We start from the raw sequence: 27,524 nt of genomic DNA, 5'->3' as shown, positions 1-27,524 counted from the left end.
AAGTGAACAAACAATGCAAAACAGAAACAAACTCACAGATGCAGAGAACAAGCTGGTAGTCACCAGAGAGGACGTGGGTGGGGGGTTGGTGAAATAGGTAAAAGGGATTAAGACGTATAAACTTCCAGTTATAAAATAAATAAGTCATGGGGATGTAATGTACAGCATAGGGAATAGAGTCAACAATATTTGTTATAACTTTGTACTGTGACAGGTGGTTACTGGACTTATCGTGGTGATCACTTCGTAACCCATAGAAATGTCGAATCACTAGGCTGTACACCTGAAACTAACGCAATATTGTACATCAACTATACTTCAATAAAAACAGGGAAAAAATCAAACACTTTCAAGTATTTTTAAATAACGTGCAAATTGTATACACTGATAGATATACTGGATTCCTGAGGATCTCTACTGGCAATGTACTTTTAGCCCAATTTGTATAAAATTATGCTTGGATAAAGTACAGTTGCATAGAAAGATACATTAGGCTAAATATTTTTCTTGGATTTTGTCATTGAAAGCTCAGTACATCCTTTAAGACATGGTTAGTGTTCTCATTTTACAGAAGAGTGCGACCGAAGCCCAGACGGGGATGCAGGGTTCCCGAGGTCACACAGCAGGCTGCAAGCAGGGCTGGGATTCGAAACTAGGTTGCACTATCTCCAGAGTCTGTTCTCTCAGCCACTCTCCTCTCATATCTTCTTTTAATTAAACTTTTGACTAAGACTGATAGGCGTTACTCTCAAACAAATGCAATTTAACCAGGCTTTATTGAGAAGTATCTTTGAAATTCTTTGGGCATTGTCTTCTTTCTCCAGAGTGTGTCTGTCTGTCTCGCTCCTTCAGGGAATCTAAATGTTTCATCACTAAATCATATAAAAGATGAGGAGAAGAATTGAACATATTTAGCGAGCAGGCTTTTAACAGATGATTTGTATTCAATACATCTCCACGTTGCTCCATCACGAAATAAACACCTTGCTGAGACATAAGGAGCAGGACGGACACAGCCAGTGAGCAACATCCCGCTCGATGGTTCGTGCTGTGAAGACGCGTTTTAGATGTGACTACAGCGTGTGAGCGTGTGTGGCCCCGACGAGGCCAGCAGTGGCCGTGGGGTGAGCGGCGTCCTTGGTCCTCGCAGCGGGCCTCCTCCGACGGTGGGCTCCACCCGCCACGCCCGCCCTCGGCCCTCGAGGGCGCTCGGCCTTAGTCCTGAGCCGCCAGAGCCTGCCCGCCGGCTCCCAGCTGCCTCTGAATTGAGAGGCTTGCCTTGGCTTCCTCTGCAGAAAACCTGCCTTTCACCTCCCAAAATGACTCCTGATCGGCAGCTGTGCAGTCTTGATCTCTTTGGCCTATTTGACACGGTCATTTGATCCTCCAGGTCTACAAGGCCACAGTAGCTGCTGACGGTCCCCTCTGTGAGCAGGCAGGGAGCCCTCCTGACAGCTCCTGTAAATCCCACCCCACTGGCGCTTGCCGCAGGCCTGCTCCTTCCCACCCATGTGCTGCACTGCCACTTACAGGTGTGGGCTTCCTTACTAAATTCCTTCTTTTTCATGTTGTCCTGAGGGTGAGGAAGCAGCTGAGACCCTTTCCTGCCCCATCCTGCCCACCCGGGGTTCCCACTAGCACAGGGAGGGGTGGAGGCGCTCCACACCTCACTACCATCCTCATCCTGCCTGACTTCCGTTCAGAGATGGCCCGCCAAGGCCCATTGCCCCTCAGGGCCTGCAGGGGCTGGACTCTCCAGAAGACCTCCGTGGGCACCTATTTCTCTGTCCTCCTCATCAGGGAGTGGGAGGAGAGTCTCCAGAAAAGCAGATTTTACGGTGTAATAACCCTCACTTCTCTGTAGCCCCCAGGGGAAGGTAGATGTTCAGGTTGCTCCCACCAACAGAAGCCAGAAGACCTCAAGAGAAGGCCTGCAGAGTTTGACAGGGACTCTGGGTCCGTGGACAGGGCCCCATCTTTCACCCCCAGTGCTCTGCAGGCCTAAAGAATGCCTCTTGGGGAAGGGGGTGGGGGTATGCCAAGACCCTCCCTGTTGAGGATGCCAAAGTCGGCCGGGGCGGGGAGGTGAGGGGCAGCCCCATAGAGCAAGGGACACGATGAGGGGTGTGGCGCCTACACCACTGGTGGGGGGCTCAGGGGAGACCAAGGACCCTTCCTGTAGGATCCCAGCCCGTAGAGCTATTGTAAAGGAAACCACCCTCGGGGAGTGCGGGTGTTCACCATCCACAGGAAACTGGAGCAGCCTTGGTGTTTAGCTCAGGAGGGATGGGAGAGGTGACACCAAGGAGGGGAAGAGGAAGGCGGGGAGACAGGAGAGCAGCAAGAGGAGAGGGAAGCGGAGGAGCGGCTGCACAGCTGCAGAAAAGGCCTAATGTGTGTGGAGGGGAGACAGTCAGCCTGCCATGAGAGTTAAGAACTTAATAACCAGGTTAGACAGGAGGCATGGAACGGAGTAAATTCCCCGATGGGACTCAAATTCCATTACTGGGCAAGATTAAGTTTTCTCCCCCTCATCCTCCTCCAGTGCGTGGAAATGGGGTTGGAGTTATTAGAAGAGATAAAGCCACTCCATCTGCACCTCCCTGAGCCGAGACTCCCCCTCAAACCAGCTACACAGCAAGTCCTGGACTCTGAGCTGGCTGAGGTCTCAGGCACTGAGTTTCTTTGCCTGCTCCTCCTCATGGCACCGAACTCTCTGCCTCCACGTATTAGAGACGATGCAAACTAAAGAAGTCCAGGGAGGTTTCCTCATCTCATTTCAGCATTCAAATTAAACACTCGAATTTTTCACACAACCAACTTTCCTTCCCAGTGATTTTTCATTTAAAAGGATGTTATCTTAATGAGAAAAAGTCCTAAGGAGAAGGCAGCCTGTGTTGGGAAATGAGCATCTTGTAGCGAGGCTGGCGCACTGCTCACACAGAACTATTCACTACTCATTGAGTAAGTGGGCACAGCCTACCAGCAGGGACCCACTGGGGCGGAAGCCGTGTGTGACCTTCACCTTGAGAGGGAGCCCTATGCGCTCGCTCAGAGGCAAGCTTTTCACCGATAACCGAGGTTAACGTGGATTCACAGTGCTATGCATTAATATGTGCTCTATCCAGCAGCATATTATACATCTGCACCATTTCTGCCTCAATTCCACAGCCAGCAGCGGCGTATTGCTCTTCAAAGTTGTACCCAAGGCTCCCTTCGTCAGGTTGGCTTCTTTTCTAAAAGATTCCGTTTGGGGCTTTCTGCAAATGATCACTGATCCTGGCCAAGCTCAGACATATTTCATTTCTTAGATACCTGCTTCTCCGAGTGTTAAGGTGAGTGTGTGTGTTATATACACCCTCACTAGCAATTCTTATATGTACTCCTGAAGGAGACTCAGAATGGGAAAGGATTACAGAGAGCAGGCATGAGCAGCTTAAAATTGCGTCGAAGGTGCTTATGATAGATAGGCCCCTTCTCTACCTAAAAATGGGCTTGGATCTTAGTTTTATTTTTGTTAATATTGCAGTGTTTTTAGCACTATTTTTATGCAATAGTCATTTATCGTGGCGGAAGGACACTCAGACTTCGCCTTAGTAAGAGAGAATAAAAAATAAAAGGATAGGGGCAGGCCCCACAGCCAAGTGGGTAAGTTCCTGTGCGCTCCACTTCGGTGGCCCAGAGTCTCTCCAGTTCAGATCCTGGGTGTGGACCTAATCAAGCCAGGCTGAGGCGGCGTCCCACATAGCACAACCAGAGAGACCTATAGCTAGAATCTACAACTATACACTGGGGGCTTTGGGGAGAAGAAGAAGAAGAAGAAGAAAAAGAAGATTGGCAACAGATGTTAGCTCAGATGCCAATCTTTAAAAAAATAAATAAGTAAATAAAATACAATAAAAGGATAGGAAGTGAGAAAAGATATTTTTCCAAAATATTTGGATGAGAGCTGGAATGGAAATAGGAAGAAAGAAGAAAGGGGATTGACAGGGTGCGTGTGTGTGCACGTGTGTGTGTGTGATGAAGGAATGGATGAGATGGAAATAACCAAGTTGTTTCAACGTGGAATTAACCAAGTTACTAAGATGAAAGACAGTGGAAAACTCTCCTGGAAGTTGAACAGTACTCCGAAAGGGGAAACCCAAGAACCGCCGTGATGACAGTCGAGTAATTCCTGACACTATCCAGTAGATGGTGCTGTGGGCCTGACACAGCTTGGCTGCTGCTGAGGACGGCGGGGGGGGGAGTGCTGTGTGACACACAAACGTGAAATAAACAATGGGTAATTCCTGCACCGCCAATTCCAGAGTAGTTCAGAAATAATAAAACAAGAACTGCAAAACTAATGCTTTAATGTAAACTTTGAGATAACTTACATTTTCACCTTTGATTCCAAGGGCTGTAGATTGAGGTGACATTTTTCAATGTTATTCTCCACATCCATGGCCAGCTGGTGACTACAAACAGAAACAATGTCTCAATATAGCTCGTCAGAAAGTTAACATTTATATCAATCATACTGCCAATTTATATGTATTTGAAAAAAGCAGATATATACTCAATTTTATCATTTTAATTTGTTAACAGAGTTCTGAAAGTTCCTATTGATTGATGATGAATAATAACCATACCATAGAAAAATACTGTTTTGCCTTTTACCTTTGCTGTTCCTTTGATTTCTACCACTCAGCTCAACATTCATATCCAAGGCATGAAAATGATTTCCTTTAAGTGAAGAGGAAAGCAGACTATTGGACCACATCAGGGGGTGCGGGCATAAAGAGAGTGTTATGAATCCCATGGCCTGTCCAACCAGAAAGCTGTGGAGAGGATCTCCTCCATCCCCGGTGGTGCTGGCGCCATTGAACCATTCCTCCTCTCATCCTGTAAGCGTTGTCAGAGCTCCCAACACGAACAAGAATGACTCTCTGTCCTGGGGAATGGCAGAGGACTAGAGGGACATGGTCGCTGCTCCTAACAAGCTCATAAGACGATCACTGGGCACTACGGGCGTCAAGGAGGGCCTCACGGAGAAGGTGGGACTGCTCTGGGTTTTGAAGAATGGAAAGGAATTAGGGAAATTGAGATGTGAAAGGTTATACGTATGAGGAAGATATCAAAACGAAGGAGTAGAGGTGAAAAACTCAGGCTGTTTTTAGACAATAAAGAGAGCAATTTGGTGGAAACAGAGCATAAAAGAAGGAGTGAAAAAGGAAATAAGTTTGGAAAGCAGAAAAGTAATAGTTACGGACCACATAATGTGTACAAAACACTATCAGAGACATTGTACACATATTATCTTATTTAATACTCACTGTAGCCTCTATCAATTACATTGTACAGCTGAGAAATCTGAAGCTCAGAGAGATTATCTTCAACTCAGCAGAAACCACATTAAAACTCAAGTCTCGGAGGCCGCCCCGTGGCAGAGTGGTTAAGTTCACGCACTCCGCTTTGGCGGCCCAGGGTTTCGCCAGTTCGGATCCTGGGCGCGGACATGGCACCGCTCGTCAGGCCACGCTGAGGCGGCATCCCACATGCCACAACCAGAAGGACCCACAAGTAGAACATAAGCTATGTAGTGGGGGGCTTTGGTGAGAAAAAGAAGAAGAAGAAAAAAAGAAGATTGGCAACAGATGTTAGCTCAGGTGCCAATCTTTAAAAAAAGAAGAAGAAAAACTCGTCTCACCACCACACAGTACAGCTTGGAGGAATTTAATATCAGACTTATTAAACTTAATCCTGCTTACTATGGTTCTCATACATAAAGAATTTGACATCCCAATCCAATACACATGCATGTGGTAAGGGTGTGCATGTGTGTGTGTAACACAAAGTTTCAAGAAACGCTATTTCCCAAATGCATGTGATGTACTCTGATATTTTTTACTATATTTCAGCTTTCTTTAAAAGGCCAATATTGACCCATAAAATTGATTTAATAAACCACCAATGGATTGTGATCTACAGTGTGAAAAACATGGCTACAGGAAAACATAAAGCATTTGGAGCAGGAAAATGTGAATGGGATGTTTAAGGATGGTTTATGGTGAGAGCAAGCAAGGAGAATGAAGGAAAATATTTAGAAGGGTATCAAATTGGCCAGATAATGAGGACCAGGATTAAGGTGATAGTAAATAAAACGAAAAGAATTGTGCCAGAGGCATCATCAGGATAATAAATGTATTTTCTCCTCTTTAGAAAGGAATAACCAAGATCGTGGGGGGAAACATGGTAGATGAGCTAATTCGTACATGGCCACTAGGTGGTGCCATCAGCCCAAGATAGCTTTGTGTTTGCCCAGCTAGGATGTTGAGGGGGCAGGGGAAAAAACACTCTTGTTTGTTCTGTGCCGTTGGTATTTGGGGTCCATTGTTAATTCATCCTGATTCGCTCATTTACAGATATAAATGGGGGGTACAATGATGAAAGCACTAGATGTGGTCCCTGTCGTTATGGTCCTCCAGTCTAGGAGCGGACGGATATTAACCAAGTAATTAGAAACGTGATGCAGGTTACTAAAGGGGAAACACAGAAGGCCCAACCAAGGGTCAGTCTAATTTTTATAATTCCGAAACCGAGAACCAAGAGGTTAAAAAGTCTTCCCTAGGGCAAAAAACTTTGAGATAGGCTTTGCTGATTGCAGCTGCGCATACTCAGCATAATCAACCATTGTTCAAGGCAAACCAGGTCTTCCTCTCCCTCCTTAGCAGGTGACTGAGCTGTCTTACCCAGGAGGAAAGGGTGCTGACCTCAAGATTCAGCCACACATGGCCAAATGCAGGCTGAAGACGAAAACTAACCAGAATGCCCAGAAAGTCAAGGGAAAAGAAATTCAGTTTTCAAGGCCCAACAACCGGTGGGAAGGTTCCAACCAGCAAGTCCACATGCTCCCTTCCCCCACCTGAAACCCCAATACACGCTCCCCCTCCCCCACCTACATCCCCAGCAACGCTCTCCCTCCCCCACCTACATCCCCAGCAACGCTCTCCCTCCCCCACCTACATCCCCAGCAACGCTCTCCCTCCCCCACCTAAAACCCCGATACTCGTTCCCCTCCCCTACCTAAAACTCGTGTGGGTGATAGAGTGATTCTATGTCCAGGGAACATGAGACTTGCAATCACACATTTCCCACCAGAGACCCAGCCTGATTCAATACATGCAAAAAACAGCAATCAGCCTAAGCTCTTACTCAGGTCAGCAAGTGATTCTCAAAAATAATAGTCCTACACAGCCTCCTAACTCTTGGCCTTACTAACTGCCCTTCTCTGTGTGTGAGCACAGGCCAAGCTTCACTGAGTGTGTGAGTGTGTGCACGTGCGTGTGTGCAGACGTGCTCGGAAGGCTCTGCAGAAGGTCTCAAGTAGAATGGGGTCGCCGCCCCCCCTGCCTCCACACTGACTGTCCACCTCCACACCCTGCTGAGCGCTCAGAATAAATGTAATGTTCCGAGTGGGGACAACCCATCACCTGCTATGACACCACTCTCTCTAGCCTGGGGGTCATTTCAAGTACCTGAGATAATTTACATCAGCGCTTAAGTCAGCTACGGCTATGATGAAATGCCTGATCTGCTCACTCAGAGTGCACCAATTTTTCAATCAAATTTGAAAGCTTTCAAGGACACAGCCCTGCCTGAAGCAGACCAGGGAAATCTCCAGAATGCCAGGCCAGCGGGTCTAGTTGTTGGGACTGGCAGCCACTGTTTGTTTTCCCTCTGTCCTGGACAAGCAAGAGAGGGAAGCTTACCCCACAGGCCTGTGGGCTCTGTGGGAAGGCTCCAATTCCCATCCCTGGAGTTCCTCAATCACCGTTGGGAAAACAAGCATACAAAGCACACTGGCACTTCCAGAAGCTTTCAGCACTCCCAGGCCTCTGGATAACCGGAAGGAAACAACAGGGGGAGGGAAGGGAGGCAGGAGCCCACGCACATGCCATGGTTCTTCACATATCTTCCTGAGAGCAGAGAGCCGGGAAAGAGACACGTGGGTCTCGGCGAGAGTTTTGACGTAGAGTTGTGGTCAGTTAGCAGGAAAGACTTCTGAAGTTCACTTCTTACATTAAAATCAATAGTGAAACACCAGCATAGCCCAATTTAATAAATAAATGGGCTGAACATCACAGAGAGCGTGTCCTCGGAGAATTCAGCTGCAGGAGATTACTGAATAACCGAAAGGAATCTAAAATGCAGTGACTGCTGGTTCTCAGCCCCACTTCCTCATTAGAACCACACGAAGGGAGCTTTCAAGAATACTGATTCCAGGACCTCACCCCCAGATTCCGATTCAATTTGTTTGGGGAGGGGGCTCCCGCTGGGGCATTCTTATTAAACTCCCTGAGTGATTCTAAGTGCAGCCAGAGTGAAGAGCCACTGATCTAATATTATAACACTCATCTCCATAGAAGGAAAATCCTTCTAGTATCAGGCAAAAACCCTAGTTACTATTGTTTACATAAAGCTACAGTGATGGTGATGGGGGGGGAAGCTGAACTATTTGATTCTTATTTATTCATGTTGATGAGAACAGACATAACGAAGATAAATTAAATCCAGAGCTAACCCAGAAACTTCATTTGGTCAAAGGGCTGAAACTGTCCTTCACGTGGTGACATGGCAGAGTCTTAGAATCACGGAGATGGAATGAACCTGAGGGGCTATCTAGCCAAACCTCCAGCCAGAGGCAAGTGGAAGGAGCTGCCCTTGAAGGCACCGCACTACCACGGGGGTCTCATTTAATGCTCCCGATTAGACCGTCAAGCCAGTGTTATCATCATTATCATTAAAGATGGGGAAACTGGGGCACGGGGTGTTTAAGTAATTGTCCAGACTCACAAAGCTAGGAAAAGGCATAAAGAGGAATCAAATCCAAAGTTTTCCATTTCAGGAATGTTTTCAACAGCGTCTCAGATGGATGGTCATTCACACTCTTCTTGGACACCTCCAGTATCTGTCAGCTCATTCCTTAACAAGAAGTCCACTCTGTTGGACAGACTGACTTTTTACAAAAGTCAACCTTTTTCTGAGTCACAGAGCTGTTTCTCCATAACCCCTGCTCACTGATCTTTGCTCTGCTTTTTAGAACAAGAAGAGAAATTCAGCCCTCTTTTATAGGAAAATTCCTTCAAATGTTTTAGGATAGCTGTTTGGTTCCCTCTGAGATTTCTTTTCTCTAAGCAAGACATCCTCAGCTCTTTGTAGTAGTTTCACACAGTTCCAGAATCTTAACAATTTTCATTGACCTCCTCTGAGGCTCTTGGGAATGTCCACGTGCTTTTTAGACGTGGTGCCCAGAGCCAAGTGTGACACCCACATGGGCTTGACATCAGGACTTAGTGAGCGGTTGAGAGCTGGGGGCATCCCAGCCCGGCTTTGATTCTCATCCTTACCAGTCTTAGTTGAGTACTCAGACAAGTGCTGAGAGCTCTGAGCTGCTGTCCTTGTGTGTAAAATGGAAACGATGATGCCTACGTCAGCAGGCTGTAATCAGAATTATCTGTGAACACTCGCTAATACAGAGGACATTGTAAACGCTCAATAAATGACAGTGAACTTTTTCTTCTGTCTTGACAATGCACGCCTACTAGTCAGTCTAATACCGTGGCAATGTTTTCAGAAGCCATATAAAACCATGATCTCATGTTAACATCAGATGAAACCTCCAAGCATTCATCCACAAATAAAAATCAGAATCTCTCTCTCACATGCTCTAATTGCACAATTTTTAAAAAACCTAAATGGAAGACTTTACTTTTATCTCTGTTCAATTTTATCTCTTTCTTCTTTGCTCTTTTTTCCAGCTAAGTTTTGTTCCATTCTGCAGTTCTATTCTGAATGTTCATTCTATTAGTTTTAGTGTAACCCTTATGGTTCTTGCAGTTTTGATTGCCTTCTATAGACATTGCTGATTCAAAGCCAAAGACAGGGCAGGGTTAAATTTCAAGCTGTTGGACACCCCACCAGAGACGTTTCCAGGCCTCATGTCACTGTTCATCTTGTCAATCAGTACAGCTTGTGTATCATAGCTCAACTCGTCATAAATCTATCTATGTCTCACATGAGCCAAATTTCTGGGTCCTGATCACAACAATATCATAAGAAACTGTTAAATTTATTTATTCATTTTGCCTTGCCAGGTAGTGTTTATTTTCAAGCAAGCTTTTCGACCTCGCAAATAATTTAATTTCCTTTAGTATTTTTTACTTACTTTTCAAGTAAATATTTTCCATCATTATTTTCCATCATTTCATTAACTTTTTTTAAAGGATTCTGCAATCTTTTCATTTCTTCCTGTGGAAAAGAAAAGAAGTGTCTTATAAACTGACCCCATATTCGAGGACAATTATTAGCAAAATTGAGACAATGCATCTTAAGAATGCTGGACTTTGCAATGGATAAGTGCTTAAACATAGAATACAATTTGATCCTTGATCAAATTAGAACAAAACACTGCCACTCAAATTGCATGATTTTTTTCATCACTAAAGATAATGCTTCCTGTTATTTTTCCAGAGTGGAGATATGTTGCTGTGAATCCACTCACCTCTTCCCGTTTCCTCTGTCGACTACATTGTGTGTGCTGGCTTCTGGGTGGGGGCGCTAGCCAGCGTGCGCGGGCACAGCTGGTCAGCAGCTGCCTCTCTCATCTCTTGGTGACTCCCGGTAACTCTTCCCTGAGCCCCAGTGCTCACACACACATACACACAAACAGCGCACACACTCCTTTCCTGAATGGCAGGCGTGCACAGTCTCTGAGATCTCATCCCCCACCACAGTGGCTGCTTCGGGGATGCGACAGAAGTTGGCCCAGGTCCCTGGGGAGACTACCTGTCCCGTCTTGTTAGTCACAGTGGGATTTAAGGAAGATCACAGAACTCTGGTCCTCAGAAGACCACCACTCCTGTGTTCCTACTAATTGCCTCATCACTGCCAACTGCTGAAGCGCCAAGAGGCAGCCCAGCTACAGCTAACTACTCATTCGTCCCTCAAAGACCGTCAGAACCAGTCTCCGCGTGCTTCTCACACACCAGCCATCCCAGGCTCCCAGGTCAGCCGCGTTACCCCATCTCTTTAACTCCACACTGCACTGTACACCCCAGAATTGGACCCCATCGCCCCCCTCTTCTGCATCCCTCCGCCCTTCCCACGGAGCCCTCTGGAACTCACAGCCTGTCAGCAGCAAGATCCTCCGTCTCCTCGACTTCCCTGAAGGCTCCCTTAGTGATTTTGTTCTACCTGAGCCCCGTCTCGCTGTTCTGGGGACAGCTAACTTGTTGTTAGAGTAAGAAGAGCAAAGAACGGCTTAGAGGAGAGTTTCAGGATATAGAGGATTTTGCTGGTGACAAACTTGGCTGAGTCCCTGAGCACAACGGTGCTGTTGTTGTTTCATTTCAGCAGTGACTTAAAAAAAATGTCTTATTCAGAGGACCAGTGGATGAAGTGGGTCATGATCTTCAGTTCCTTTTTATGAGAGGCTGCTGCTTTGATAGCCAACGTTGGTATAAGGAACCTCACATGAAGAACGTGTCTGCATCTTCTGCAAAATTGCTGTCTAAGACACTGTAAATTTTGCTACAGATTTTCTCTTATATAAAAGAATGAAATTTTCGGATTTAGCACTAGGGGATATTTCCCCCTTTTGATATAGTAATAGTGCACTTCTTTTCATCAACAAGAGCAACTTAGAAGTCTTACAGAGGTTGTTGATTCCACCTTGGCTGCCAGAAGCTTAAGCTAAATTAAATATTCAGTTGCCAGGATGATTCTTTTCAGGCTATGAGTACAATTCTTTGCCCCTCTTTCACTACACGATATGCAAACTTCTTTATTTTTATTTTAACTCTCTTACATGTAGGCTTTCCTCAGTAAGTGGAAGCAAGTACTATATAAGCAGAGTATATGTGATAAATGGGTAGGACGATAGAGATGACAGATAGGCAGATAGATGATAGATAAATTGATAGATGATAGAGATAGATGATAGATAGATGATAGAGAGAGAGCGGGAGAGCGCATCCTTTCCAGTCTTATACATGGCATTTTATTTTCAAGATGAAGCTTACTCTTTAGCACTGCAGATGCTGCTTCCTCATTCTAAGAATAAGTCTCTACATCGATCTATTCTCCCCCAACCCTCCCACCCAATCCTTCCTCATATCCCGTCCCAGCTCCAGTGCCATAAGTAATAAATGCAGGTCATACAAAAGGTCAGACTTGAAGCTGCTTTCATGCAGAAAGGAATAGGCTGGATGAGAATCCTTGGTTAGGCTTGAATACCAGAGGAGGACTATTGGGCTGTAAACTTTTCCTTTTTCACCCCCTGCATGACGATGAGGAGGGAGTCCGAGCTGCCGGCAGTCCCGCCACTTCTCCTCTCCAGGACGTGCCTGCGGCGTGCTTTCCTGCTCTCTTTCTCCTGGTAATTTGGGAGGCAGGGAGGAAAGGGCTCCCGCACCCTGGGCCAGCCTCTCTTTTCTTGGGCTCTCTCAGGGGAGGCGCTTGTAGGGGGAGCCCTGCCAGGCAGTTCTTTATTCAGTCTATCCACGCTCTAGGAAATCCTATTACACATAAGGTCAACGACTAACAAGAGCTTTCTGAACAGCTGCTCTGCTGACAATTTGGAGGACTGATTTCATCATTTGGTTACTTAAGCCAACTATACAAAAACACTTCAATTCAACTGGCCTGCAAGTTCCAAACCATGCCCTGGTTTTCCGGAGATAGCTAAGTCAGCAGGCTCAAGAGAGCTTCACTCAGAATTTCATTGTTTGAGAACGTTTTGATTTGCCATTAAAGCGTCACAGATGGGCCTTTCCCATCATTGCTTTCGCCCCCTGGAGCTCCTGGTCCGATTTCGCACCCAGCCATGTCGTTTCCTGACAGAATGCAGCGCCCCCCCCTCCGGAGCTGTCGGTGGGTTCCCGACTCAGCCAGATCGGGGCGCCCGTGCCCGGCCCACCTCGCACACCCCGCCCACCTCACGCGTCCCGGCCCCCAGGCCTGGGCACGTGACACTGCTCGCAGTCCTGGAACTCACATGCTCTCTTACTGGACGTTCGAGGACAGTGTGCCCCCAACCGTCTTTCCGGCCCCCTCCAATTCTTCCTTCGGGAAGCCCCCAACTCTCCCCTCCTCCATGCGGGCTTGCCAAACTCCCAGGAGGGTTGGGTAGCCCGTGCTGCTTCCCCAGCAAGCTGTGGTGACCCCTGTTTTAGCATTACCTCACTACCTGACACCCCACCAAGCTCCTCGAGGTCAGGGATGGTGACTTATTTACCCTGAGGTGCCTACCTATTCCCCAAATCAGGCATTTAGGGGTGCTCGATAAATAGCTGCTGAATAAATGAATTGAATATATTGATCTGACTGAGATGAAAAGAAACCTCGGTAGCTAATGGCCCCCAAATCCCAACAAGTTGTTTGTCCTCTGCTGATGCTTCTCTGCCCCTCCAGATAGGCTTTTTTTTTAATCATTCTGTAACTTTCTTTTTTATTTAACATTATATTTTGTCAGCTTCATTGAGGTATAATTGACAAAGATTGTATTTATTTAAGGTGTACACTTGATATATGCATACCTTGTGAAATAATCGCCACAATCAAGCTAATTAGCATACCCTCACCTCACATAATTACTGTTTTCTTTTGTGTGTGTGGTGGTGGGAAGGTCTAAGATCTACCCTCCTAGCAGATGTCAGGTGTTCGCTGCGGGACTGTTAACTGTGTTGCCTTGTGGTACGTTAGATCTCCAGAAGGTACTCTTCTTGCGTAACTGAAACAGCGCACCCCTTGACCAGTGCCTGCCCGTTTATATTCTTTTCCGCTCTCCTCTGTGCTCTGGGAAGCTCATTCTTTAGACTTTTCCACCAGGTGTCTTTGTTATGTGGCTCTGGACAGGGTGTGAGCTGTGGGGGGTGCTGGCAGCTGTAGAGGGCAGTGGAGGACTGCTTCTCCTTGCTTCCTCTCTTCCTGGAGCACAGGCTGGTGCACCTGAAGGCCACAGCTCCCACAGGGTGGCCTCTCCCACAGTGGTAGTTCTTGCCACATTACCATAACTGCTCCCTTTTCTCGCCCCTCCAAGGCCTTGCCTTCTCCCCCCTCCTCTTGCCCCTTCCAGCTAGTGGTAGCCTCAGATGCTCGCCATCCCAGTGTTTCCCTGCATCCTGCCCCAATCTGTATAGTCACTTCATTAGACTCTTTCCATCACCCTTTTACGCGAGTCATCTCTCTTCTCCCTGGACTCTGGCTGACACACCTCAAGGATCCTGTTTGCTTTTGTTTGCCCTGTCCGTAAAAGTCCTTTTCTATGATCCCACACATTTAAGTAATGATATTAATTAATCATGTTAGTTAACAGAGGAACGTGTCTATTTGATGGCTCATCTCTACAGGAGTCGTCCTAACTCAAGGCCCTAACCCCAATTTTCTGGCTCAGCTTGACTCACCCGATAAGGAGACAATTGCTACCATGCTCTATTTAACTGTTTTTTTTGAAATTTCGGCTAAGCCCCTCTGCAAAGCACAAGTTGAATTGCTCAAGTACAACCCAGACATGTAGTATTCCATATTCCTTAATCCTGTTTCTCCGAGTGAAATCTGCGTTATGCGTGGCTGTGGAAGGGAGGCTGTATGTTGGGAGAATAACTGCTTGACCACATGCCAAAGCCCACGCCTCCCGCGGCCGTGAGAGTCATTCGGAAGCCACTTGGATGTGAACTGTCAGACTGGATGGTGGGTGCTGGATTTTGTTCTTTTGTAACTGGCTTCCTCCTCCCACCTTAGTCCTGCAGGTTTTTCTCCTGTCACAACAGGAGAATACAGCTAAGAGGTTAGACAAGCTCATCTCTGTGGCCACCTAGTCAGGCCCTTAAGTTGCCCAATAATAAAGCACTGTTCTTGTTTCTTTCTGGCCCCGCCCCTTCTGCTGTCTCCGTAAGCAAGGTACGTGCTTTAGACAAGTTTAAAATCAGAATTCCATTCAAAATGGCTTTTGCTCTAAAGTGTGCTTGTGTCTAAACAGCAGCCTTTTAGCTTTCCTGACATACACCCTGGCCGTTTGATTCCCAGCACATCCCAGCACATTTACGGTCACTTAAAATGTGGAAACAATCTGCCATTTACTTCACTGTGTAGCTGTGGGTGACAAAACCTGTGCCACTTTCATACATCATTTTTTGCGTTGGAAATAATTTCATGTTAACCTAAGGGTAACTATTTAACAGAAGTTAAAAGCCAAAATTACTTTTGACACTTTTGACTATTCCGTCATTCAACTAAACATCACTGGGCCTCCCCACTCTGTCCCCCCGACCCCACTGCCCGTTTTTTAATGGAAGTGTAATAGGGGCACTAAAAAAGGGATTACTAATGTTTGCATAATTTGGAAAAGTAGAAGACATAAAATCTATACTAATTTTAGCTCTGCATCATTAAACATGAAATATTGATTACTGCTCTTTGCAACAGAATTTATGAAGCTAGCTAGGATGCTGTGTCCACATAAAGTGAGCCTGATGCTTTGTCCTCAGACCTCAGAGGCTGTAAATGATGCTCCTTGGTGACACCTGGGAAGCTGGCATTCTAATCCACAACGGTAGAAGATATATTTCCCAGATTAGGCCGGGAATGACCCAGCTGCACAGCCCAACTTCAGAAAATTAAATTGGAGGGAGTCCAAAGTCTTGAAATAACTGTGTGAATTACAATGCTTCCCTGGGCCTTGTTATAATGTAAATGTGCTTTACAATTTACTGCCATTTCCCTCCTACCCCTGCTGTGAATATGGGCCTTAACAGTCATGTCATATATTTAAAGGCAAAAAGGCATCAAAAATAGAAATGCAAGGTTCATGTTTTCTCCCTTTGGAAAGCAGACTAAACTCCTTTCTTTATTCTTTTGCCAAAAAAAAGCACACATTCTGTTTATGTATTATGCATTAATGTTTTTTATGGTTGACAGACCTGTAAATTTCACACAGGGAAGTTACCTTGCAGTTGAATATGAATTTCTTTGGGAGGAAAGAAAATGGCTAATAGGACATCAATGGCTCATTTAAAGGATTCGTTCAGGTAAATTATGGGCACACGAGGCCCATACGAGGTAGTAGACTTAAAAAGAGATTTGCCTGGGGGCCGGCCCTGCGGCATGGTGGTTGGGTTTGTGCCCTCTGCTTTGGCAGCGAGGGGTTCCTGGGTTCAGATCCTGGCACGGCCCTACATACCACTCATCAAGCCATGCTGTGGCAGCGTCCCACATGCAAGATAGAGGAGGATTGGCACAGATGTTAGCTCAGCAGCAATCTTCCTCAAGCAAAAAGAGGAAGATGGGCAACAAATGTTAGCTCAGGGCCAACCTTCCTCACCAAGGATAAAAAAGAGATTTGCCTGTTTTTAGTGCTTTAAGGATGCTCTGAGTGTCCTACGAGATGTAGAGGGGCCGTGATTTTATGGCAACAATCACTGGGTAAGGTGGTCCTGGGCTTTACTAAGCAAGTTCTCGTGGCATTATTATTTGCTGCCTCATACATAGTGAAACTTACAGACATAAGATGTGACAATTGGGATCACTGTGATAGCTCACTCTTTATTCTTGTTTGAACCGGGCTATGTTCATAGGCGTTAGGACCTGAGAAAGCCAAACCCCTGAGTTCACTGGAACAGATACCAAATAGAGACACATTAAGTAAAAACCCATTATGACTTTAAGTCGTTGATCAGCTCGGGTCTGAGATGATTTCAATCCCTGAGACTCTCCTGGAGTAGGTGAGTGGAAGGGTCCCCATTCTGGAAGGGGACACCTACAAGCAGATCCTACAAGTCAGCCCCGCCCCTCATCTGAATAAGCAGCCACAGCTCCACGCAGCTGCACTGGACAGCCCCAGGGGGTCCAGACTGTCAGACAGGAGAGCCAGCCCAATGTTACATTGAAAAATACCTTTAAGGCCCCCTCTCCTTTGCCTAAGATTATGCCTGGTCTCAAGAACTTTCGCTAGCTTTGGATTACAGACATTCTAAAGTTATCGTTATAGAATGACTACCCAGCTCATTACAAAAAAATCTAACCACTTCTATTAAATCTAGGATATGAGAAATTAAAACACCATCAATAATAATTTTCAAGTTGTTACTCTCTCAAAGCTAATTCAGCCTAAGAGCAGGACAATGAAAACCCAACTGAGACTAAAATACTAAGTATAACCACTAGAGGTATTTTTGCGTTTTGTATATTTCTGCATTCTGGAAAAAACATCTTAGATACCATGCTTCATGCTGAAAACACACATACACATAAGCACAGAAGCCAGCAAATAAACACCTCCCAGAATGCAGACAGAATAGCAAAGGAGGATAAGGGAGTCTGTACACCAGCTCCAGGCTTCCCGTGCCAAAGGACGAAAACAAATTGCAGGCCATCAGAACAACACGCAACCCTCAGATTGTTTATACTGATCCTAGAGTGCATTTCACTGTAGTGGAGCAAATGCTGTTCAGGGGAGATTTCTTGCTTAGTCCAGTTGAAATCTGAGTTTGCATTTCTTAAGTACTCACCAAGTGATATGGGGAAGCAACCCACACGTGTGCTGGGAAGGGCTCTCCTCATGTGCTCTGCAGCCCCTCAGGCCTGTCCACCTCTTCCTTTCAGTTCCCTCTACCCGTGCTCAGCACCTGACTGACTCTCACGGGACCGTTCCCACAGGTTGCCTAATTGCTTTTCTTTAAGTACATCTCCAATAACTTAACTCTTCTACCTGTAAACCCTACTACCAGCCCAAACAAAAATAATCTTCAGGATTAAAAAGACCCTTAATCCCCCAATCCAAGTATTGCTCCTTCTATACCTTCTGAAATCCTTAAAAGTTCATCTCAAATGCGATTTTGCATATTTTAATATTTCCTTCCACAGCTAATTGTGTGTTGTTTCTTTGAACTACTCTTATGACACTAATGTTTATTGAATTTTCCTAGATGCCAGGCACTTTATATAAATTATACTTTAAAAATTATGACTGCAGCCCCATAAAAATAGCAAAAGATGCAATGATTATTCTCATTACCTGGATAAGAAAAAAAAAAAAAAAGACTCAGAGAGATTAAGTGAATTGACCAAAGTCTTATAGGAGAAATGGGACACCAATCTAAGCAGTCTGATTCCAGAATCTAAACTTTATCCTCTCTGCTGTTTTCCCACGAAGGACGGGGAGCGTGCACCAGCGTGAGCACCAGCAGCATCTCACCAATGGTCCTTGTAAAGAGGTCGCTGTGCTCTGCGAAGTTCTCAGCTTTCTCATCTGAACCAGACGTGTCGTGTACCCACTGTGTGATCTTTGACAACTGGCTCCCTCTCTCTAGATCTCAGTGTCATCATTCGTAAAATGATGACGACAATGCACTAACTGTGTTATGTGAGGATCAACGAAAATAACTTATTCAAAAGTGTTTTGTGTGCAATGAAGCGCTGGCCGTCCATAAGGAGATTCCTCAAGTGCCTGTCCTACTGAGGACAGCAGTTATGTCTCACTTGTCTTGTCGTTCCCGTGGTGCCAGCTCTGCTCCTTCTAGCTGTGTGATCTTGGGCTGGGAAACCCTCTGAGCCTCAGCTTCACCATCTTTAGAATGGGACACTAACTGGATCAAATTCCAAGGATTGCCATGAGGCTTGATGGTTAAAAATTCATGGAAATCATTCATCTTGCACCAGGCACATAGTAGCTGCTCAATAGCATGTTATTTTCATTATTATTAAAATTTTATTATCATCTGTCTCCAGACCCTCCAAAACAGGGGTGTGCAACTAGATGCCTTCTCCTGTCTCACTCTAATCCCATTTCCTATTAACCACCTGGTTCCATCAATTCTGTTTCCTAATTGTCTTCAGAGCATACCCTCTCTGTTTCCACTGTCCTTAGCTGAGGATTTATGACCTGCCAGATGAACAACCTAAAATGGCAGCCTCATCATTAGGTCAGTCACCTGCTGGAAATTCTTCTCGCTTCTCCTCACCTAGCAGTTAGAGTCTGAGCCTCTGGGCCTGGAGGACCTCACTTGAGGTTCTGTGTGACCTGCCTGTCTGTCCCTCCAGCCCCTTTCCCTGGTCGTCCCATCCCTTCTCCTTGTAATCCTCTTGGAATATCAACGTTTCATGAAAACCTTGGGTTAAGATCAGGTGCTCAAAAACTTGGACTGTGTTAGTCATGAGTTGAAATAAAACATTGATAAGAGAATTTCCAGAAACAAAAGAATAATAGGGCATTGTAGTGTATATGTTATCATCAAATAATACCACAGCACCTCAATTATCTCGAAAGGGTCTCTCAGAAAACTCTGTACATTGGTACATGTCTCCATACCTGGATATTAGGTCCGCTGAGTCCTAAATACCCCTCACAGCCCCCAAACCCACCCACCTCACCTGTGAAGTCTTCATTTAGAGCCTTCTTTAGAAAACAGTTCTTAAACAAGCTTAATTTTGTTGTTTCTTAACTTGCAGCAAATAAAAGAATTCAAAGGATGAGATTATCAGAAGATGTGAGGCGTGGCGATCACAGACTAGATGTGGGAGGAAGACACAGGAAACTAACACATAGATCCGGGTCTCTCTCTTCACTGACCACAGAAGGAAAGATTCTTACCGCCTGGAATGTAGCCTCCTCTTGAATCCTTCCCAGATGTTTCTCTGTTTGAAACAAATTTTACTCCCCGAAGGCCTCCAGCCGTATGTGTCTATGCACCTACCGCCATTAGGTTGCCCACAGGAGCAGTATTTTATTTTCCTCGATACAGCCTAAGTGTTCGGGGTGGAATTTTTTTCATTGAGCCTAAGTGTCTTGCAGACATGGACACCCTGCTTCCAGACTGGGGAAACTAGGGCATGCCAGCAACAGGCCAGGGGGACACGGAGCCTGAGACCAGGGCCTGTCTTCCCAGGATGTCAGTTTCACTCCAAGGATAGCAAATGTTTGATTTTAAAATAAAGTCCAAGGTTTGGATTAATTTTAAACTGAAAACAGGAGCCCTCAAATAAAGTTTAGGTTTGCATATGGCTATTTCTGTCAACACTCCCCAACAGTAATATACACGCTCACTATTTTCTGCCTTCAACATTGCTCGGTGGCGTGTTGGATAAGCACTACCTTAATCAAGACAGAAAGTGAATACCATGTATTTTTTAGATTAAGATTGCTGAGAAGTGTGTAAATAGTATGATTTCTATTACTACTGGATAAAGTAAAAAACATTTTGTACTTATAATGGTAGCATTCTTCTTTTTGATGCCATAGGGCTTTATGTATGTTTCTCCTATGGCATTCACTGGTGTGGAGTAGGAAGGGGGAATCCCCAGGTGTCTGTCCATATGAGATGGAATGAAGTGGGCATCACTCTAATAGGGAAGGGAAAACTCACTTCTACATCTGATTGCCCACCAAACCCAGTGGATGCTGAGCTTTCTGAGTTTGGATTATGAACTCAAGGGGACATCAAGTACGAGAAATTTTAGCATTCAGCGTAATTCTGGGCACACAACAATAACCTGAGTATTGAGGAATATTCAATAAATATTCATTAAAAGAAAAAAGAGACGTTCAGAGGTTGAATGGAGGCCACAACACAGGAAGCGTGAAATTGAAAATGGAACTTGAGAAAGCACATGAGAAAAAGTCACCACACGCCAGCAAACTTTCCTTTATGTAACCCTATGTGTTAGGCACCGTGCGAGACACGAGGATACAACCGGGGTGGGGAAAAGATGAGTAGACATGGCCCTGCCACCCTGCAACTTGAAAGGGCCAACATGAGCAGAGGCCGAAAGATGAGTTTTAAGTAGTCAAGAAGTGGTGAAAGACTGTCTTTATTCAAAAACTGGTTTAAACATTTTGACATTCAGGACAGAATGCAAATAAGTCAAATAAGCCCGACTCTTGTGTGTATGAGAATAGAGCTTGAAAGATGATATCCTAAGAGAGCCAAGAAAAGAAAGTGAGTGGATTCACGTACTCATGGTGGGTAATTACTCCTACTGCCCAACTAGAATGGTGTGCCTGTGCGCAGAATGTGGAACAGGTGATGGAAATGCCACCAAAGTTGACATGTAAAGTTTCAAGGCATGGATTAGGGGCTTATTCAATAAGAATGATGTTTATTGAGGGAGACAGAGACAAGGCAGGCAGACAAGACAACAAAAGACAGTGTGTCCACCACTACAAATAACAACACATATTTACCCCTGCATGTTGCAATCTATTAACAACAATTGAGTGCCACATATGTCTAGTAACACCAAAGGCAGATCATGCAGAAGAATAAGTCCTTCCTTCTCCTGTAGATTTCTCCATTCTAAACCAAGGGTCATTTTCATGAGTGGAGAAACCCATATGGAAGGGAAAATATTAGATTTATATAAACAGTGCATCACTTTTCAAAATCAACAAGAAATTCCCAATGAGATGACTTTATTCTGTTCATATATGAAATCCCCCATTGGATTTGTACCATTACACTTCATGGTTTTAGTGATTGCCCAAATTGCTTCATGACAAGTAGGTGAACAACCTTGATAAAAGTACTTTACTCTAAACCAAAGTATGTCAGAATTGACATTTTTCCTGCAGAAATCTATAGCAGAGTGTTCAAAAAGAACACTGAAGTCCCAAACAGGAAATTAAACCTCCGTTGAGCTCTCTGTTATTAAAACTACTATTACATCATTTAGACATGTAATCTCTATGTACTCAAGATACAGTGACAAAAGCGTTATCTAAAAACCAAGTGGAAATAAGGGGAAAAATGGGCGGTTTTCTAAAGGTGGAGGATGAAGAAGGAGAGAGAACAAGAAATTACTGGAACAAATCGTGGAATGGTGTCGTACTCTTCAGGATTGCTAAACTCATGAGGGCTCCTGACTCCTCCGCCCAGCCCACTGAAGCTCCTTGCCCCCAGCCTGCTGACCGGATGATGCCTCCCTTTCACTATCGTGTCAAATTGCCTTGCTTTCACTTACGCTTCTCTGGTCAATATGAAACCATCACTCTCCATATCTGTGCAATCTTCAGACTGAGGATTTCCTTCTGAATTCTCCAACAACTATGTTCGTAGACTGCTTACACACTTGCTATACCATCCGTGTTCTCACTTGTATTGGAAAGCTCTTCTGAAAATGCATTCCTTCTTTTGTGTTGTTTTTGAAAGATTGACACCTGAGCTAACATCTGTTGCCCATCTTTTTTTTTCCTTTCCCCCAAAGTCCCCAAGTACATAGGTGTATATTCCAGTTGTGAGTGCCTCTGGTGTGCTCTGTGGGATGCCGCCTCAGCGTGGCCTGATAAACAGTGCCATGTCCACGCCCAGGATTGGAATCGGCGAAACCCTGGGCCACCGAAGTGGAGCGCACAAACCTAACCACTCAGCCCCAGTGTCAGCCCGCATTCCTTCTTAGCTAAAACATTTATACCATGCCCTTTAGGTAAATGTTTCTCCTTTGCCATGTGGAAATCTGGCAGAATCCTTTTTGAGGAATGCTGCTAGCCAGAATCTTAAAAAAAAAAAAAAAACCTGATGCACACAATAGGCGCCATTCAGCTGGCATTCGTTTAGAGTCCATTCTGGACCTGGCCACTTCCTGCCATCAGCGGCTTTGAGGTGTGAAGGTGTGGAGACAGCCATTAGGTCCACTCTGCCACATTTACAGGCCTTTATAATAGATTCCAGCATTTACCAAGATGCAAGCTCATTGAACGAGGCTGAATGCATTATAGGATGTTCCCTTAAGGAAGAGTCCTGCTATTTCACACCCACCCCCATCCCACACACAAAATAACAAAGATGTTCACCTTATGTGAGAAAGACTCGAACATATCAAAATAAGTGGTTATAAGCTTTAGGAGACCTTGGAATCCAGCTAGCTACAATTTTGTGGAGGCTTAATAATTTATGATAATTGCAAATTCATTAGATTATAATTCACCACAGCCAAACCTACAGATTTCCTGATATCTTTAAAACATGCCTTCTCAAGGTGAAGCATGGCATTGTCTATGTTCCCTGCCATCAAAATAGTCTAATTTTAACAATTCAGAGTGTATCCTACTCCTTAAACCTGGGTTATTTGGAGGTTTTCGCTGTTAATTCAGAGACGTAAACCGAAGACAGTTGAGCCAGTTCAGCTCCGGAAGCCTCTGTCTCACAGCTGTCTGGTGTGAGCTGAAGGCAATCTACAGTGCGTGCTCACACGGCCCGCTCACCTCCGCCTCTCTCACAGCGAATCTGGAGAATGCACACCACACACACAGCACTCACAAAAGTGTACAGTTTGGTGAATTACTATAAAAACTATCTTCTCAGTCAAGAAACAGAACCTCACCAAACATGTCAGAAGCCCCTTCACACGCTGCCTCCTGGTGACAGCTCCCTGCTAGTACAACTTATGTGGTAACCGCTTCTTTTTTTTTTTTTTTTTTCATTTTTCTCCCCAAAGCCCCCCGGTACATAGCTGTATATTCTTAGTTGTGGGTCCTTCTAGTTGTGGCATGTGGGACGCCACCTCAACATGGCCTGATGAGTGGTGCCATGTCCGCGCCCAGGATTCGAACCAACGAAACACTGGGCCGCCTGCAGCAGAGTGCGCAGACTTAACCACTCGGCCACGGGGCCGGCCCGTAACTGCTCCTTACATTTCACTGAGTTTTCTCACCCGTTGTGCATCCTTAACTACTATTGTTTAACCTTGCCTATTTTAAAAACTTTTTTTGAAATAATTATAGATTCACAGAAATCTGCAAGAAATGTACAGGGTGGTTCCATACCCCCTTCACTCTCTCAACCCCAACATTAGCATTTTGCATAGCTATTATACACCGTGACATTGACACTGATGCAATTCACAGAGCTTATTTGAATTTGATCAGTTATATATTCACTCATTTGTGTGTGTGTGTTTATAGTGCTATCCAATTTTTTCACGTATGTAGCTTTGTGTAACCACTGTCACAATCAAGAGACAGAACTGTTACGTCACCATGAGGCTCCTTCATGCTACCCCTTTATAGCCACAACACCTCCTGCTCTCCCAAATACTAACCCTTGGCAGCTATTAATCTGTGTCCCATCTCTACGATTTCTTCCAAGAATATTCAAGAATGGATCCATATAGTGTATAACCTTTTGAGGGTATTTTTCACATAATTTCCTTGTGGTCCAGTCATGTTGTGTGTATTAATAGCATCGTTCCTTTTTATTGTTGAGTAGTATTCCACAGTAAGGATGTCACAGTTTGTTTAACCAGTCACCCACTGAGGAACATTTAGATTGTTTCCACTTTCTGGCTATTGTGAGTAAAGCTGTATGAACAATTGTGTACAGATGTTTGTATAAACCTAACTTTTTATTTTGGGGGGATAAACGGCATGGAATGCAATTTCTGGATCATATGATTAGTGCATTTTAATTTTAGAAGAAAGTGTTAAACCATTTTCCAGAGTGACTGTATTAGTTTACATTCCCACAGCAATACAGGAGTTAGCCTGTTTCTCTGCATCCTTGCCGGGATTTTGTGTCTCCCATTTTAAAAAAATTTGATGTGTCCTTAAATTTCCTTTACAGATTCCCTCTCCATCTCTTTCTTTCCCTTAAAATATGTTTGTTGAAAAACCTAGGCCAGTTGACCTGTCGAGTTCGCAGTCTGTATCTTACTGATCTGTGGCTCCTAGCGGAGTCCGCCGTGCAGCTGGGTCCGGAGGCTCGTTTGGATCCTGGCTGGACCCTTGGCAAGGTGATGGCTGGGGCGTGTACCCCCTTGGGGGGCTCCTAGCCACCTCGTGGCCTCTCCGTCTCTGATGACAGTAACCGTTGAAGCTCAGTGCCTACAACTGTTAATTTAGGGAGGGCTGCAAAAGGGTCATGTGCTAATTATACAGTTTTATTGGATTTATCATATGAAATAATTTTATGAAAACTTTCCTTTATTTACGCTTTGCCTGCCCACTAGTACATTCACATAGAAGAGGCTGTATAAATTTTAACTACTTTCTTTCAGCAGTTTCCAAATGAGGTAGTTCTCTGTCAACCTGCAAAGGTGGCCAATTATTTTTTTTACATTCATGAATGTAAGCAAATTTGATTTTTTTATTAAATATTAGATATTTCTAGGTATTATTGTTTTTCTTTTATTAAAACTCACACTGTTCAGTTTGGGGCAGTGCAAGCTCTTCACATTGGCTCCTGTATCCTTCGCACACGTCCCTGTGGTCTCTGATAGAGTAAGTCACGTATTCTTCTTGTCTAAATATCCAGTGGCTGTTTTCCCTTTTCCACGTGGATGAAAGAGGTGACTAGACTGCGTCCTGGTGTTTCTCATTCTGGGTTGATAGGCTCCGGTACACTGGGGCCTTTCAATATGTAGTTTCAAGGCATTTTATTTCAGGAACGTTTTCCTCGTGGATTACAGTTTTGTTATCTGGTTCTGTTACTTCAGTTTTCTTCCTTGGGGACTGAGCATGTTGAGTCTTCCTTGCTTGTCATCAGTATTTGTCGTATTCTCTCAAATCTCTTTTTCCTCTTTCTTCATTTCTTCTTGATTTTAAGCATTTTCCTCTCTTTTGCCTCTTATTTCTTTTAAGCCACTGTGTGCTTAGTCACTCTTGTGTGTCTTCTACTTTGTGTCCACTTCTAAAATTCTTTCTTTCTTTCATTTTCAATTGTTTCTTGGGCGACAGAGTCGCTCCCTGGCAGAGAGGCTGGCTCTGGGATACGCCCCGAGCGAGGAGCAGATGGGGTTGGAACTTCCTGTAGAAGCTGCTTTGCTCTGGTTTGAGGGACTGGCTGGGCAGGGGCTTTGGCTGCTTGGAAGCGTTTGGCCCGGGCAGGGAGCTGACAGGCAGTCTACAGACAAAGCCTCCGCGGAGTCTGAGGTGTGGAGCAGGACAGGACGTGCCCCTGGAAGCCCTGGTGTCTGCCTGTACTTAGGGAAAGAAAGCTGTCCTAATTTGTAATGACCACACTCTCTGCAGGAAAACACTCAGGACAACACGGTTATTATAGAACTGTATTCTCCCCACAAGCCTCTGAGGCTATGTTAACCTTCACAATTTTAAAGAGGAAGAAACTAAAACTCTGAGAGGTTAAGCACTTGTCTAAGATCACACCGAAGTGTGGGCAACTGGAACCCAGGCCTGTTCTAACCCCAGGACCATAAATAACGTAACTTCTGTTTGAATTTGAAAAAGAACAAAAACAAAACCCAGGTGTTTTTGTTTTTATGGTTTTTTTCTGACTTCCTAATTTACCTGCTTTCTGCTTTTGTCTTATTCCAAGTTACCTTTCAAATGCTGGCGACCTGACTATTATGCTCTCCATAACAGGTTTTTCCTTTATATCATCAGGTTTCTCAAATTCTGGAAGACCCCAAAGGGTTGCAGAACATGCTGCTTTGGCCTAGTGATTATTTTGAGCTGAAAGCAGTTGAGATACAGCAGGTACAAGAAAAGCTCTCTGCCCTCCAGCTATTTGCCTAAAAGCAAGACGTAAATCTGTAAAGGTTCCTCCCCTCCCCTCTCTACCAGGAAGGACAGAAGTCAACTCCCAGAGACAATTCTAGGCCCTTATGGCTCCGAGACCACCAGAGGAATCTACATAACACGTCTTCCTAAGATTAGCCCTTGTCCACAGTTAGTGCCCCTAGATATTTACCCTCCCACAATCTGCTCTTCTAGAAACACAAAGTTCTTTTCATTTGTCTTGTCACTTCTCTAAAATTTTATTGTTCTTTTGTTAAAATGCTACTGTAAGCCCAGGTTCTAACACCCCTCTGAGTTACCCATCACTGAGTACTCCGCTGTGTGTGTGATGCGCATGTTAATCAACTTCTGTTTGTTCTTCTTTTGTTGACCTTTCTTTGTGGGTCTAACATGCAGGGCTCCAGCCTGGGAACCTGAGAGGAGTAGAGGGAAAAGTGTTTTTTTTCCTCCCCTACAAACCAAACCTGTAAATGACAGCTGGTGTGGAAGCCACACGGTAGAGTAATGGAAGCTTTAGTTCAGGGCACAGAAGACCTTGGGCAAGTCACCTGAACTATTAACTTTGCTTTCTAATATTTAAGATAAAGATAACAACAGCAACCGTAGTCAGCAGCCAGGATATTCAGCCCCCAAATCTCAGTGTTCTCAAACCACGCAGTTCTGTTTGCTCACATTCTGCATTCATCACGGATCCACTGTTGGGCTGCTGTCTATTTGCTGTGCTGACATCAGGACCCAGGCCAATGGGGCAACCACTATTTGCATCGTTTCCTGTCCCCATGACTGGAACGAAGAGATTATATTAGTTTTCTAGGGCTGCCATAACAAAATACCATGGGCTGGGTGGCTTAACCAATAAAAATTAATTTTCTCACAGTTCTGTAAGCTGGAAGTCCAAGATCAACATGCCAGGATAGGTTTCTCCCGCGGCATCTCCTCTTGGCTTGGCTTGTGGATGCCTGCCTTCTTGCTATGGCCTCACATGCCCTTTTCTGTGTGCACACCTCCCACGTATCTCTTC

At 44.9% G+C, this 27,524-nt stretch overlaps 1 protein-coding gene across 1 annotated transcript in view; it reads right to left on the bottom strand.

Annotated features, from left to right (window-relative positions):
- Positions 1 to 27,524, bottom strand: part of IQCJ (IQ motif containing J) — a 199,118-nt gene that overhangs the window by 25,665 nt on the left and 145,929 nt on the right. The window contains exons 2-3 of the mRNA XM_044770961.2: positions 10,208 to 10,290; positions 4,377 to 4,457 (exon numbers count right to left, since the gene is read on the bottom strand). Coding sequence (XP_044626896.2) covers positions 4,377 to 4,457; positions 10,208 to 10,290 — 164 coding nt within the window. The remainder of the gene's footprint in view (positions 1 to 4,376; positions 4,458 to 10,207; positions 10,291 to 27,524) is intronic.

Source organism: Equus asinus, chromosome 5 (assembly GCF_041296235.1).
Source record: "Equus asinus isolate D_3611 breed Donkey chromosome 5, EquAss-T2T_v2, whole genome shotgun sequence".
Taxonomy (NCBI): Eukaryota; Metazoa; Chordata; class Mammalia; order Perissodactyla; family Equidae; genus Equus; species Equus asinus.
This window is presented reverse-complemented; position numbering and strand designations above follow the sequence as displayed.